The following is a 15,907-nucleotide window of genomic DNA, read 5'->3' on the forward strand; positions in this document are numbered from 1 at the left end:
GAATCAATCCATGGTATTTGAAGTCCGGATAGTGGTTTTCTTGGAGAGGGTAGAGATGGGGAGGGAAGTGGCATCTGAGGTTCTGATAATGCTGTTTCTTGATGTGTGTACTATAGGGACACTGGTGTGTTGTTCAGTTACAGTGGTTCTTTGAATGGAGATGGTTCAGCCTCAGGACAGAGGACTCCACTCCTTTGGGGAGGATTCCACTGCTTTGGGGAAAGAGGCCCTTCTCTCCCTCCTCCTCCTCCTTCATCATCCTCCAAACACTCTGCAGAGTTATCGTTTCCTAGAAACTCAAGCCTGTGGTAGGCCATGCCTTCCTCATGCAGCAGGGAGGTGAGGGCACCCTGCATGGGTAACCTAGGAACAGAGTGCCGTGTGACGAGGTGGGAAGGGAGACTAGAGGTTTGAGACCTGCTCCCCAGGCACCAGCTAACGGTGATGAACGTCAGGCTTTGGCAACCAACCCTACTTGGCTGCTGAGCCAGGAAGGCAAGCCAGGTGGGCTAGAAGCCCCAGTTCCCAACTATTCATTCCACAGAGGCAGATTTATTGGGCATCATGGAATCCCCTTGGGTGTAAACTCTGGCCTTACTGCTGACTTCCCTGGAGACCTCTTGCCAAGTTTCTTACCCTCATTTTACAGCTAGGGGGAGATATCACCACCTGCGTGGTAAGGCACTTATAAGCATAAAAAATAACTAATCTTAGACAGTCAGCTCCTCCACGGCAGGGTCTTAGTTTTGTTCATTTTTTTAGCCACAGTTCAAGAGTAGTGCCTGATACACGCAGCTGTTAAATACATGTTTACTGAAAAAAATAACATGTAAATAGAGGGCCTAGCCCATAATGGCAGCTCCAAAACAAAAGGCGATTTTTATACAAGTTGAAATAAACAAAACCATTTTGAAGTTAACTCCTGCTCGGTCAGATTTATTACCGAACTTTGAAGTTTCCTACCAGAGCTAATGAGGGTTAGCTTTAATCTTACCCAACGCTGACTAAGGGTGAGTTGAACTTGTGCAGGGGCCATAATGAAGTACTGGATTTCTTTTACTGTAATTAAGCTGCTTCTCTCAACCGTTCACCATGAAGGATGCATAGACCACTTGAAGTCACTCACTTTTAATCACTGCACCAATACCAAACAACCTCCTTCTTCCCACATCCCTTTGTCTTTGGTTTTAGACCACACTTGAAGGAAGGCAGACCCCAGACTGTGGGGTTGGGGCAGGGGAATATTCCTGATCTACCTCTTTCCAGATTAACCTCTCACTCTTGGTCTCTGTAAGCCTGGTTTCATCTGACCCAAGCCCCCATCACTAGGACACTTAAGAGACTGCATTCAAGCTGGTTTCCTCTGCAGGTGTGTTTCTGGAAAACTATGATGAAAAGGAATAAATGGTTAAGTCCTCTTGAGGTAGAAGGCTGCTGTTGGTGGGATTCGGTGCTCTAGCATTGCACTTTTTCATTTCATCCACCTCCCACTTTCCGGTGGTTTAAAAAAAAAAAAAAATTCCAGGAAACTTGGGAGTCAGAAACCTCCATTCAAGACCCATTGAGTCACTGCAGAGATAACTCTGGTGAAGTCACAACCACTGAGGTTTCATCTGTAAAATGGGCAGAACTTCACAATATTGTTATAACTTTTGCAAATACCTTATGGGACCTGTAAGTAACAGGTCCTGGGCATAGACCTAGAGGTGAAAGTCATATCTGTGACCCCCAAGGAAGCTCACAAGTTTAGCCTAGGGAATTGAATCCATTAAGCTGTTCCTGTGTTTCTCCACCTCTAAAACCTCCAGCAGGATTGAGATACAGTTTCTGAAGTCCCAGCTCTGGGATTAAGAGCTCAAGTTGTTTAAATGTACCTCACCAGCTTCAAGAGAATGTCAGGAGGATAAAGCAAGCTCAGAGTTGTGCAAATGCTTTGAAGAGGAAAGTGCACATACAAACAAGGTATTAATTATATCAGATAATGTCTTTGAGCTCAACTTCATAGACACCTGTGAAGTTCATAACCCGGGGGCAAACAACAGGGGCAATTGTTCCTTGGCTATAGGGAAACCGTTGTCTGCTTGGTCAAACTTTAGAGTTTGTATGTACCCTCAGGACACCCCTTTCAACATGGCTGGAGCCAGGCTGGGGCTCCCATGTACTGAGGATAGGGAGATGGTTTGGAGGGAGGGAGGTAGAAAAGATATCAGCTGTTGAGAACTAAGGGGAGAAATACCTCTATTTTTTTGCTGCAGAGTCCCAATTTATTGGACAAATTGGGCCCAGAAACTTACTTTTATTTAAAAAGAAGGCAGCATCCCATTTCATGGGAAGACTCCTCTAAGAACTCGGCACGTTGCAGGGAGCTCTGCTCAAGGTTAGCCAAGCCCGTTGACCCACCTTTTGTTTTATAACCCAGGTGTGTTCCTGGCCTGAACCCACCATTTTTACAACCATAAACCAGACATCCGAGAAAGCAGAATTTTCTCAAAAGGTTTAAAATGACTGACGTCACTGAGAAGGAAGCACTTGGCAACCGGACCGTGAAATCGAAAACCTGATTACCACTTCCCTACAACAACCTCAAGCTTAGTGAAGTGACAGTTAATCTGATATTTCTTCCTTCAGTAAGAAAGATAAGGTGCAGACTACAGTCAAAGCTATAGCCTGCTCTCCCAGAGTGTAGCTGGAGAACTTGACAATGAGGGGGAGGGGGTACAGATTTGGCAGAAGTCTGGTTAGCAATAAAGCTTCCTCAGGGAGCCGGAATTGGATTTGGGGCCCTGCCCAAGTTAACATTTTTACAGGTTGGCTGAGCTGCAGTTTGTTAGCCACTCAGTAATAAACCCATGTGCAAGAATTTAAAGTTTATGAGGCATGGCCTCTTAATGCTTCTCCTCAGCTCCCTGCAGCCAAGAGTTTAAGGAGCTTGGCCTAGCCTGGGTGTTAATTGTTTTGTCAATCTGCAGAGTTATTTGGGGGGGTGGGGGTGGAAGAAGGAAAAAAGGCTACCACAGACTGTAGGCCCCCAATCCTCTTTTGAAGAGACAAGGGAGAGCCTTTCTGTCCCCCAGCCACCCCCACATTCAAGCTCTGGGAATCCGAACCTGGGGTGAAGGGTAGGCTGATGTGGAATCAGAAAAATGCTAGGTGGCACAGGTTTTTAAATTGCTTTGAAAATTTTAACTGTAGATCCCCTACCCAGAAAAATCCACACACAAACTCTTAAATAACTTCACAGGTTAAGGATCCTCTGGACCCCAAGGATCCGGGGATACACTTGTTTAAGAATTTGGGTTTGAGCTGTTGGAGAGCCCCCACTGTCTTGGATGGAGGGAAAGAGGCCACCATCTGCCCCTCAGCTGCCTGAGTCTCATAACAAGCTGGTTCTGCTCACGAAAGTACCCACCCCCATCAAGTTTTTAAACTTGAGGTGGGTGGGGGGGGGCAAGTAACTGTGAGATCAAAAATGAGCTTTGATTCCCCATCCGCCACGCCTACAGATGGAGACTTTCCGGCTTCTGGATCTCCACTCCCTCAAGTACCCTAACATTCCAGTACCGAGACACTGGGGGTCGGGGGTGTCCCCAGGGCGTAAGGGCCCCAGTTCAGGTGTGCCAGGCCCAGTTTCCAGGCTGGCTGCAGGGGCGCAGGCCCTCCGGGAAGGGCAGGGTTAAGAGTGCATTCCAGCTGCCGGGGGAGCAGGGGGGCGGGGGGAGGGAGCGCGAAGAAGAGAAACAGACCGGGTCTGTCTGTCGGAGACACAAAGCGCGGTACACAAAGGGGGCCCGAGAGGGGCGAAGGGGGCTGCCCGGGGCACGGCTCATCCCCACACCTGCGCGGGGGCTGGGGAGGAATGTGGACTGCGCATTCCTCCACTGGGGCCAGCAGGGGAGAGCTTCCCACGTCCAGGCGGGGAGAGTAGCCCAGCCGCCCCGCACCCTGAAGGAGGGGGGCAAGGTAAGCCGCCGCAGAGGGACAAGGAGGGGCTGGACATCAGAGGGCTCAACGCTTTCCGGCCTTTCCCTTCGGCCGCCCACCCCTCCTCAAGTTCCCGGGATGCTGTCTGCGCCTCCCCCACACCTGAGGCGGCGCCAGGAGTTCCTCAGGGCAGGCTGGACACCCCGCGTGCGGCCCCCGCCCCGCAGTTCCACAGGCGGGCCCGGGGGCGGGGGATCCTTACCTTTGCCCAGCGCCTGGCCCGGCTCCAGCTCCGCGCCTCGCGCCTCCAAGGTCACTTCAGCTTCCCCGAAGCCTGCCCGGCACGGTTCCGAGGCCGCGCGCGGCAGCCAGTAAACCTGCGCCTGGGGGAAGGAGGAAAAGAGGGAGGCTGGGTCACAGGCGTGCCCGGCCCTGCAAACCCATCCCGGGGAGTCCTCACAGGCTGTCCCGGACAACCCAGGCCCCACGGAGCCCAGCCCCGCGCTCTCCCCGACGCCGCCGCCGCGTGCGGACCCCGCCCGCCAGCCCTCTGAGGAGCGTTCCGGCCGGGGACAGGGCAAGGCAATGGAGTACCTGGAGTAGGAGAAAGAAGCGGAGGAGGAGGGACGCGAGAGGCCCACCACGGAGCCCCATGGCTGGAGAGAGAGGGGTGAAAAGCTGCCGCAACGGCGGGCTAGGGCTCCGCTAAGCTCAGCGTGAGCCTTCGAGAACCGCGGCCCGCGGGAGCCGGAGGGAGGGGGCCAGGTGAGCGCAGGTAGGTGCTGATTGGTCCAGCGCCGAAAGATCCCGCCCTCTCGCAGGTGGGGCCCTGGTTGGCGCGGTGGAGGCACCCAAGACCCCCACTTTTACACACACACACACACACACACACACACACTGTCTTTTCCCCTTCCTCCTGCGTTCTCTTGGCTTTTCTGGAGTTCCTCTCGGCAGGGACCCAGGCCCTGTCTTGCAGATTCTGGGTTCGAGAGGGGAAAAAACCCCAACCCACCCCCTCCTCAGCCTTTGCAGCACGCGAAGAAAAAGGTTTCTGTGCTTCGCGGCCAGAGTGGGAAAAAGAAGTGGAGATGCATCTGAACTCGGCTGGAAACAGGCGCCCCGTTCATGCTTCCCTGAGACGCTCAGTTACCCAAAGCTTTGATGGAGGCCGGGTGTGTCCGCCCCACACCCGGCGACAGCGGGGGTGCGCGGGGGGGTGGTACCTTCTGCCTCTTTCCAACCTCCCACGTCAGCCTGCTCCCAGGACTCCAGAGTTTAAAACTGGCAGTGAGGTCACCAGGGACCGCGTTATAAAATCTACTACTACTCACGGAAGACTCATTACTTCCCTGGCACAGCCGAACAAATGGAGGCTAGGAGAGAAGATTCCAGAGGTTGAAGCCGTGGTGACACCAAAAGGTGCGAGGCAGAGAGGTGGTTGTTAGCCCCATCGCCTCAGGCAACCTCCCCAGTCCCCCTCCCCACGTAAGATACATAATTAACAATTTCTCAACTTGTGAAAACGCAAGTAAAGGCATTTTTAAAATCGCGACTGTTTTTTATTGGTCTGCAGTACTGAGTATAAACTAAGTGAAAACTGCTGGCTGCGCGGAGCAGCCTTTCCGTGAACCTCCCTGCAAAACAGCTCTTCTGCATCCTTCCCGGGAGCAGAAGGCGGAGCTGGGCGGAATTCGCCTCTCTAATGCACACCCAAAGTGTCCTCCCCCTGGCCGCACGCAAATGGGCCCTGGGCCCTGAAACGGTCCTGACTCAGTCGCTCCGCAGTGCACGCCGTCTCCGCACCGAGCTGAGCTTTCCTGGCCAGTCCCAGCCTCTTGTTCCCGAAGGTCTTCCCACTTTCCTTAGCTGTCTTGAGAATTTCAGGCTGACTCCTCATTCCTTTTCTCCCTTCTCCCCATCTCACATTCAGAGGTTTGAGGAAGAGACTGGAGTCTCTAAGTACAGATTTTACCACCAGGCCTGCAGCGAAGAGGTGGTCGGTTTGCGCAGTGAAGGTGGGAGTTCTCTTTCAAAACGAGCTTTGGCTCTGGGGGCGCATCCCCTGCGCTTAAGCCACCACTTATTAGCGCGGTGGCCTCAGGCTAGTGAAATAACACCTCTGAGCCTCAGTTTTGCATGCGTCTAGTGGGGCTATTGTGCTAACCGCTCTCTAAAGTACTAGGATTGAATGCATTAATGCAAATAGAAGAGGATTAAGTTAATTAACACGTTTAAAATGCTAAACTCGGCACTTGGCATAGAGCAAGTGCCCAAATGTTGCCTGATATTATAGCTTTAGGATCCAGCTCACTGGTCCCCTTCCTTTGCCTCACGAGCCGTTTATCTCCTCTGTAATACCCTCAGGTTCCCCAAACTAAGAGAATAAGAAACGCTGTAATCCTTCAAGTTCACGACTGATGGTAAAGCGAGCAATTGCATCTGGTATCAGGGGAGCGCTCGGTTATCCGGTCTGTGGTCTCGGCAGCTGGAGGTGGGGGAGGGACCACGCGCGGTTAAAACCCAAATCCATTTGCTGAGCACCAGCCCCCCTTGCCTCGCGCCTCTCTCTCCCGTAGGGGTCGCTTTCCGTGCTCGAGGGGAGGTTAGATACCCGAACAGAGGCTTTTCCAGGCGGCGCCAGCCCCAGACTGTACCCGGGGGGCCCCGCCTACCCTCGCCTCGCAGGTTCTCCCGCGCCCGCCCGGAACCAGATGAAGCCATTAGGCGGACAGTTAAACACCAACGAGCTTCGGGATACAGGCCCTAATTAAGTAAACACCCGACTGGAGGGCTGTTGAGCGCACTCATTTCCGTCTCCTTCCAGAGAACTCAGCATTCCGGGCGCGGGAGGGGAGGGGAGCGGAGAAGCTGAGCGTCAGCTCTTCTGCCTGCACCTTGGACCACACTGCTGGCTTCCCTATAGCTCCCCTAGCCGTCCGTTCGTTCATTCATTCATTTAGGAGATATTTGCTGACGGCCTACAGTGTGCCAAGCATTGGAGATACAACACTGAATGAAACAAACACATCTGCAACCTTGGATTGCAGATCCCAGATTGTGAGGGGTGAGCAAAGTAAATATAGCATGTTAGTCAATATGTGCTATGCAGTAAAGAACAGAATGGGAAGTGCCAATTCACAGGACAGAAGGCAGAGTTGAAAACTATGAATAATGTGATCCGGAAGGTGGTTTTAGGTCAGGATCTAGCGGGAGACAGAATCCAGCTACATGTTGATTGAAGTCTTAGTGAAGGGACTAGAGGAATGGGCAGGGTTCAGGGGTGTTGAAGGTCCAGAGATAGCAGCAGCAGAAAGGCAGCTACAACTTGGAGGACTGGATGGCAAAGGGAGGAAATGCTGTCACTGGGAGTCGGGGGTTGGGGCAGGGGGAGCTGGAGTGTGGGGGACCACCCCTCTCAAATGGAGCTGCAGTCTGGGAGGGACAGGACACTTACCCAGAGCAGAGCACGGAGGATGTGTGTGTGGTGGGGGGAAATAACCCAACATCTCTCTCCTTTCACCTTTCATCTTCTGGCATTGTCTCTCATGGACCAAACCCACACAGAAACCTGAGGGCAAGAAAGAAAGAGAAAGGCAGAAAATGGAGGAGGGGCTGATAAGCAATGGGGAAAGCCCAGAGTCCTCCTTGAGGAATACAAACCTTAAGGCAGTGGGGAGCAAATTACACTAGGATAGCTGAAGTACGAGGATTGAATGAATTAATACATACAGATGATAATTAATTAATATTTTTAAAACTCTAAATTCAGCACCTGGCATAGAGCAAGTGCCCAGATGTTGCTTAGTAGTATTTCCAAGCAGAGAAATAAGGCAAAAGGACCTGAGGCAAGAGATTACTTTGGACAGGGTTAAAAAAAAAAAAAAAGCAAAGCCAATATGGCTAGAGTGGAGTGAGCTAGTAGGAAATGAGTCAGATTCAGGAGAGTGAGAAGCAAATCTTATAGAGCCTTCAAAGGTATTGTAAGAATTTTAGCTTTTCTCTGAGAGGGAAAGGAGGAAGGCCCAGGAGGGTGTGAGTGGAAGAGAGGTGTTGAAAAGACTACTGGACATGAGGGCAGAAGCAGTGAGTGAGGTCAGATGGGATTCCACTGTAGTCAGTCAGGCAAAAACTGAAATGGCCTGGTTCAGGGTGCTCCTTGTGGAAGGGGTAAAAAAATGACCAGATTTTTAAACATTAATTTTTAATTGAAGGATAATTGCTTTACAGAATTTTGTTGTTTACTGTCTTTAAAAAAAGAAAATAAAAAGTACTGGTGAAGAAGAAACTGAAACACTTGTGCACTGTCGTAGGAATGTAAAATGGTAGAACCACCATGAAAAATAGTAAAGCAGTTACTAAAAAAAATTAAAAATCGAATTACTGGAACTTCCCTGGTGGTCCAGTGGCTAAGACTCTGCACTCCCAATTCAGGGGGCCTGGCTTTGATCCCTGGTCCGGGAACTAGATCCCATGTCACCTGCCACAACTAAGACCCAGCACAGGCAAATAAATAGATATTAAAAAGATAGAACTGCTGAATGATCAAGCAGTTCCACTTCTAGCTGCTGCTGCTTAGTTGCTTCAGTCATGTCCAACTCTGTGCGACCCTGTGTACTGTAGCCCGCCAGGCTCCTCTCTGTCCATGGAATTCTTCAGGCAAGAATACTGGAGTGGGTTGCCATGCCCTTCTCCAGGGGATCTTCCCAACCCAGGGATCGAACCAGGGTCTCCTGCATTGCAGGCGGATTCTTTACCAGTCAGTCACTAGGGAAGCCCTTCCACTTTTAGGTATAACCCCAAAAGAATTGAGTGCAGGGACTGTAACATATTTGTACATCCATGTTCATAGCAGCATTATTTACAACAGTCAAGAGGCAGAAGCAACCCGAGTGTCCATCAACAGATGAATAGACAAACAAAATGCTTAACAGGTACAGAGTTTCAGCTTTGCAAGATGGAAAGAGTTCTGTGAATGGATGATAGTGATGGGTACCCAAAAACATGAATGTACTTAATGCCAATGAACTGTGTGTTATGTGTAGTTTACCACAATTTTCAAAAGTTACTTAAAAAAAGTGATCAGACTCAGCATGTATCTTGAAGGTATTGCCAACGAGATCGACTAAAGGATTGGATGGGGGTGTGAGACAGAGCAGGTCAATGATGACTCCCAGGACTGGGGCCTGAGCACCCAGCAGGATGGCAGTGCCGTTTCCTGAGATGGGTAAGGCATGTGTAGTGGACACTGTCAGGGTGCTGCCAGGCCCCCTGGGATCCCTTTGATGGCTTCTGAATGCCCCCTGTTTGGCTTCTGTGTGCTGAAGCTCCCAGCAGCCTGCACATGTGAAGAGCTAGAGGCTTGCCCTTTAGTTACTGGGATCCCTTTTCCCTTGTAAGTAAGTGCCCAGGAGTTCACTTTCCCAGCCCTTAGCCAATAACCAACTGGTGCTGGAGTGTGGAAGCTGAGTGCCCCCACCCCTAAACTCCCAGGGGTAACTTACATCCAGCATTCGTTCCCCTGTTGGATCAGGATGAAGCTACTCTCCAGGGGCTTGGTCTGAAATCACATCCTTACTTGGCTTCTTGCCCTCTTTATCCTGTTCCTCCACTCCTTCACCAGTTCCTCCTGGGAGCCCTTCTGTATTTAATAAGTCCTTCAGGGTTGGCTTCTCGGAATCTCATTGCAGGCAGGGCAAGTTCGGGATAGGGGGAAGATCAGGACTTCGGATTGGGGCATGTTTAAAGGTGCCCAGTGGTGGCATGTTGAGGAGGCTGTGGTTGGAGACACAGGTCCAGGGGAGACATCTGGCCCAGGATATACCTTTGTCACAATGAAAAAGCATCAATTTGTGGAGAGAGACTTGCCCAAGTGGAACCCTGAACTTCAGGCAGGAGCTTCCCATCTTGGCCAAAGCACAGCCTTCTTCAACACAGATATTTGCTCTGTCCTTGATGCCCTCCACCCAGACAGGGCTGAGACTCTCACTCATTTTGCTCTTTCGTAAAGAAGTACACTTTCCCTGGGTTTCTTGTCTCCATTTCATATTTAAATACACGCTACTTACTGCCTTGTGGGATCTCTGGCATTATTCCTTTCCTTTACTCAGACACTCTCCTTCTGCCTCACTCTCTACTATCTCTTTCCCCCTCCTTGAAAGCTCCTGAGGTCAGGGATCAGGACATTCAGAATATCACTTCTGTAGATTTCCTCACAGCACACTACCAGCCAACAGCCTGTGGCATTTAAGTTAGGGTTGGAAGACAGACATCTGAATCTTGCCTCTGAAAACGACTGTCTGGGTGATCTGGGGTGAGCTATTTAATCTCTTGAAGTCCTCTGGAATGAGTAATTCCTACTTGGTGGGTGATGGTGAGAATTATCCCAAACTGAACTGACCTTCCCCTGCAAACCTGCCCCTCCCACAATCTTTCCATCTCAGCAATTGCATCCTTCCAGCGGCTCAGCATGAGCTGTCTTTCAGGTCCTGACTCATCTTCTACCACTTGTTCACTCTGCTTTTCCAGTGCTGGCCTCCCTGTGGTTCTCCGAACACACCAAGTGTGGGCCTTTGCACGGTGCTTCTCTCTGCCTGGATCCCCCTTCCCCGGGTGTCCACCCGCCTCTCTCCCTCACCCCTTCAGGTCTCTGCTCAGATGTGGCCCCTCAGAGAAGCCTTCTCTGCCCTCCCTGCATAGACAGCCCTCTCCAATTATCCTCCTCCCTTTTTACCCTGCTTTATTATTTTTTTCATAGCACTTACCACACCCTAATCTATAGGGTGTGATGGTCTATTAGTACATATATAATTTTTTTAAGAGGTAACAGTAATGATTAAGAGCAAGGACTCTGGAGTAATGCTGTCTGGCTTTGAATCATTAATTCAGCTCTTCTGAGTTGTGAGACCTTGGCCAAGTGACTCTCAACTCCCTTGTGCCTCAGTACCCTCATCTGTAAAATGGGATAAGCAAAATAATACCTTCCTCACAGGTTATGAGTTAATATTTGTAAAGCAAGTTGGAAGACAGTAAACGTAAGTATTCATTAGACGGTATTGATTGCCACTCTCCCCTCACTTAGTGTATCCTCCCGAGGCAGGGGTTTTTGTGTTTGTTCATTGCTGTACCTCCAGGACACAGAACAGCCTGGCATAAAACAGATACTAAAATATGTATTGACTGAGTGAAATCAACAAGATAATAACTGTTAGGCATCTGGCAGGGTGCTGGATGCAGAGTAGATGCAAAATCAATGCATCTGAGGCAAATCTGACCTGCCTCACAGAGCTGATGTGAAATCCAATGAGCTAACAGAGGGGGGGAGTGTTTTGCAAAGTGTCATATAAATAATACAAGCCCTAATAAAATGAACTACTACCATTTCCTGAGCATGCTCTGGATTCAGATGTTAAATATTTTCATGCATTATCTCATTCTCATCCTCCTAACTCTATACACTATTTCATATTACATATTCCCTTTTCACAGGGGGGGAACTGAGGTGAAATCCCTTGCCCAGGGCCACACAGCTAGGACAGAGGCAAAGCCACGGTGCAATCCAGTTCTGTCTCACTCTAAAACTCATTGCCTGAATCAGTTGCCAACCTGCTATCCACCAATGTTTGCTGAAAGAATGAATCTGAGGAGCAGGTCTTTGATATATTAGGAAGAATCCCACGATATCCGATCTTTTCTCTTAAGAACCTCTTAAAATAAACATATTTGCCTCCGGTCCAAGGTTAAATTCTGAGTCCTCCAAGAAATATTTAGAAAGAGCTTTTCTGCCCATTTTTGGTAGCAAAATTCCCAGAGCTCCGCTCCCACATAGCACACTTACAGGGATATGTCCCAAAGACAAGCGGGTGTTCTGCAGTCTTTTCTAGGAAGTATCCTTAAAATCGGGTGAGGTCCTATTTCCTGCTCCTTCCCTCCCCTGACCAGTGCCCCGTACAAATGCTTCCACAGTCTTACTTCTTTGGGTCTCTTCCGGAGTGTTCTGGGACCCTCTGTTCTCCCTAGTGATATCTCTGGCCAGCTTCCTGATTTATCACTTCTGAATCCTTAAAGGTGCTGAGGCGGCTGATGCCCAGCCAGAAACCGGCTCCACATACCTTCCCTTTCCCTGAATCTCTGGCAGGGCTCTGCTGCTCTCGGCACTGGTGAATGTTTGTCAAGACCTGAGCTGTCAGTTTGCAGAAATCAGAGGCCAAGCATTTATGTATGCGTGAACACTGAAGGCATGGACTTGATTAATCAATAAGCGCTCATGAAGCCCTGAATCCCTGTGGTTGGCTAAGGTCTAGAGACTTTAAAATCTGTTCGGTTCAGTTCAGTCGCTCAGTCATGTCCGACTCTTTGCGACCGCATGGACTACAGCACACCAGGCCTCCCTGTCCATCACCAGCTCCCGGACTTTACTCAAACTCAAGTCTATCGAGTCAGTGATGCCATCCAACCATCTCATCCTTTGTCGTCCCCTTCTTCCGCCTTCCATCTTTCCCAGCGTCAGGGTCTTTTCCAAGGAGTCAGTTCTTTACATCAGGTGCCCAAAGTATTGAAGTATTAGGAGGACCCAAAAGACCTTAGAGAATGTATTAACAACAAAATAATGACAATCTGTTCTCAGAGTCATGCTTCATCCTTCCCTTGAAAGGCAGGGGTGGAAAAAAAAAAAAGAAAGGCAGGGGTGACCTCTGCAGATGGGGTTTCCCCAGGCTCACGGGAGAGATATTGGTTCAGCCAATAGGCGGCACTAGAGGGGGCCTGGAGGGTGGGACAAAGGGAAGAGCCAGGGTATTCCTGCTCCTTCAGCTGTCTTAACAGGGCTGTGTCTAAGCTAGAGCTACAGCTCCTGCTGTGGGTCCAGGTTCGACCAGACTCTGGGCTCCAGAAACACCACCATTTCCCTCTCTTCCCCCTGCTGAGGGGTCAAAGACTTCTTGCTGCCTAATCTCTAGGTTGTTTCACTGCCTCCTGTTTGGCTTCTCAGCCTCTCCATCACCTCTGCATTAAGTTCCCTCTGCTTTAAATATGCACAGTCGTTTGTCTTCCTGATTGGACCTTGACTGACAGAATAGTTAAAACTTGCCCAGTACTTACACTGCTTGGAGCACAGACACTGCTCCAAGTGCATGATGTAAATTAACTTATTTAATTTTACTGTCTGAGGAATGATTATATTTTACAGATGAGAAAACTGAGGCACAGAGAGTTTGACCTACCCTAGTGAGATACCAAACCGGGATGTGTATCAAAAACTAATTGCCCAGGAAGAGGTGGGCTTCCCTGGTGGCTTCCTGCCAATGCACGCGACACAGGTTCGATCCCTGATCTGGGAAGATCCAATATGCCATGGACCAACTAAACCCGCGCACCACAACCTCTGAGCCTGTGCTCTAGAGACCAGAGCCGCAACTACTGAAGCCCGGGCACCTAGAGCCCGTGCTCTGCAACAAGAGAAGCCTCCGCAATGAGAGGCCCCCACACCACAACTAGAGTAGTCCCCAATTGCTGCAACTAGAGAAAAACCTACGTAGCAATGAAGACCCAGCACAGCCAAAAATAAATAAATAAAATTTTTTTAAAAAAACAGAGGAGGTGATGGATGCCATTCTAGCCCTACTGAATTGGATTCATCAGTCCATGAGGCCCAGGAATCTGGAGACTTAATAAGCTCCTTAGGAGATTCTGATTACACTAACGCAGCACCCCTCCGTGAACTGGTACTCAGGAAACCCTGACCTCATTGGTTGATGAGGACACTAAGATCCAGATCAGCTGTACAGCAAGCTCTGTGGCAGACAAAAACACCGCCAAGGACAGCGCTTTCTGCTACTTCCACTGCCTTCTCCTTCAAGGTCACATGGCTGGCCCTGATGTTTACACTTGCTCTCCCCGGAGCCATCTGAAGGCACTTCTTATTAGAAATGTTTTGGAAAATTCAGTATACAAACAGATGTGTATGCAGGACTGCTGAGTGATTAATCAGTATTTGGGAAGAGAAACAGGGAGGCAGTTTAATTCACTTAATCTCTTATTTTCAGTCTTTTCTGAATCACTTCAGGGAGACAGTTACCCCTCCCTTCATTCTACCTTCCCCATTCTGACTAAGATTTTGGTCCGGCCAAGAATCTGTATTTTTTCAGCAGGGGCCCAAAGTGATCTGCCAATTAGAAAAATACAGTCAAAATCCAAAATGTTCAGGGACTTCCCTGGTGGTTCAGCGGTTAAGAATCTGCCGCATAATGCAGGGGAAGTGGCTTTAATCCCTGGCTGGGGAGCTAAGATTCCAGATGCCACAGAGCAACTAAGCCCAAGCACCACAACTACAGAGCCTAGCCCAAGCACCACAACTACGGAGCCTCAGTGCGGCAACAAAAGATCCTGGATGCTACAACTAAGACCCAACGCAGCAAATAAATACTAAAAAACCCCTAAAATCCCAAATGTCCAGAATCTGAATCGACTTCTGCAATAGCGTCAGCCCCACAGGGGTTGAATTGTTGCTGTTCCTCCTATGCCACTGCCATATTCCTAGCACCATCAATAGTGCCTGTCACACAGCAGGTGCATAATAAATATTTACTGAATGATATTTTTCTTGCATTTTGAAAATATATTCTGTACAGCTATTCACTGATCCTCACAATGGACAGAACAGATATCAGAGTCCTCATTTGACAGAAAATGAAACTGAATTCAGAGAGATGAGGTGACTTTCCAGGTCACACAGTTAATGAAAGGTGTCAGAAGCTCTCTCCATGAAATTCTTCCTTTCCAGCTGATGGTGGTGAGAAGGGACACAGGCGGAAGAATGCAAATGTGAACACAGAATGAATTACCGTTCACTGATAGAGGTCAAATTAACTCAATAACGATAAGAAGTTCTATCACTTATCACTGTAAAAGGTGATTAGAGATTCAAAGATTCCAGGGCATACACAAGTCCCTCTATCATTGGACCCCAGCTTTCCTGTCATTAAATTCAAGCAGTCCTCGCTTACCTGCTATATTGGTAATAGTAACCTGACCGACCCCATTCCTTATGGTTAAATGCTAAGCACTCTGTACATCTTATTCCATTCAACCCTGTCATCTCTCTCGTCTGGACCATTTCAGTAGCTTTCCTTGGTTACCCTCCCATTTCTTTTCACCAATACTGTCAGACTGAATGTTTACAACTGCCAAGCCTGATCACTTTGCATCTATGATTAAAATCCCAATGCCTCTCCATGCTGCTCTGTTATGGGCCTGTTTGGTCTAGTCTTCACCTACCTTTCCATTCATTACATTCAAGAAATATTTACTATGTGTCAGACGCTATTCTGAGCACTGAGGATGCAATGGTGAATTAAATAGAGCAAAATCTTTTATTTTCATGGACTCTGTAACAAAAATGTAGAGAAGTAAATAAACAAGATAATTACAGACTATTGAAAGTGCTAAGAAAGAAAAAAAGCAATGATAGTCACTAGGGAAGCTCATTTTTGATAGAATGGTCAAGGCAGACACTCTGAGGAAGCAGCAGTGAAGCTAAGACCAAGACTGAGAAGGAGTCAGTCATAGAAAAGCTGAGAGAAAGTACGCCAGGTGGAGGGAAAAGCATGTGCAAAGGTCCTGAGGTAGGCAACTGCTAGAAACCAGGAACACAGAAGTCAGTGTGGCTGAAGCAGAGTGAGTCTTCAGAGAAAGGGAGATGAGGTTGAAACAGGTGAGAGTCACAGATCATATAGAGTTCTAGAGCCACAAGTAGTCTGACTTTTACTCCAGAATAAGAAGAAAGCTATTGAAGAATCTTAAGCAGAGGAGGAATATGGCCCGATTCATATTTTATAACAATCCTCCTGGCTGCTATATGAAAATGAGAATTGGGGCAGGAAGAATGGAAGTAAGAGACAAGAGAGGAGGCTGGTGCTATGTCCAGATGAGATATGGTGGACCTGGTAAGGACTACTGCCAAGAAGATGAAGAAAAATGGTCAGATTCTCAA

At 48.9% G+C, this 15,907-nt stretch overlaps 2 protein-coding genes across 3 annotated transcripts in view; both read right to left on the bottom strand.

Moving 5' to 3' along the window:
* The window catches only part of CDH3 (cadherin 3), a 43,848-nt gene extending 38,807 nt beyond the window's left edge, over nucleotides 1–5,041 (bottom strand). Inside the window, exons 1-2 of the mRNA XM_043435466.1 lie at nucleotides 4,516–5,041; nucleotides 4,184–4,304 (exon numbers count right to left, since the gene is read on the bottom strand). Coding sequence (XP_043291401.1) covers nucleotides 4,184–4,304; nucleotides 4,516–4,575 — 181 coding nt within the window. The 5' untranslated portion in view covers nucleotides 4,576–5,041. The remainder of the gene's footprint in view (nucleotides 1–4,183; nucleotides 4,305–4,515) is intronic.
* ZFP90 (ZFP90 zinc finger protein) overlaps nucleotides 4,184–15,907 on the bottom strand; it is a 160,433-nt gene continuing 148,709 nt past the window's right edge. The window contains exons 5-6 of one of the 2 annotated variants that reach the window (XR_006263270.1): nucleotides 7,376–7,489; nucleotides 4,184–4,304 (exon numbers count right to left, since the gene is read on the bottom strand). The gene's annotated coding sequence lies outside the window, so the exon portion shown is untranslated. The remainder of the gene's footprint in view (nucleotides 4,305–7,375; nucleotides 7,490–15,907) is intronic. The other variant, XR_006263272.1, reaches the window with a different exon arrangement.

The sequence above is a fragment of the Cervus canadensis genome, chromosome 18 (genome assembly GCF_019320065.1).
Source record: "Cervus canadensis isolate Bull #8, Minnesota chromosome 18, ASM1932006v1, whole genome shotgun sequence".
NCBI lineage: Eukaryota > Metazoa > Chordata > Mammalia > Artiodactyla > Cervidae > Cervus > Cervus canadensis.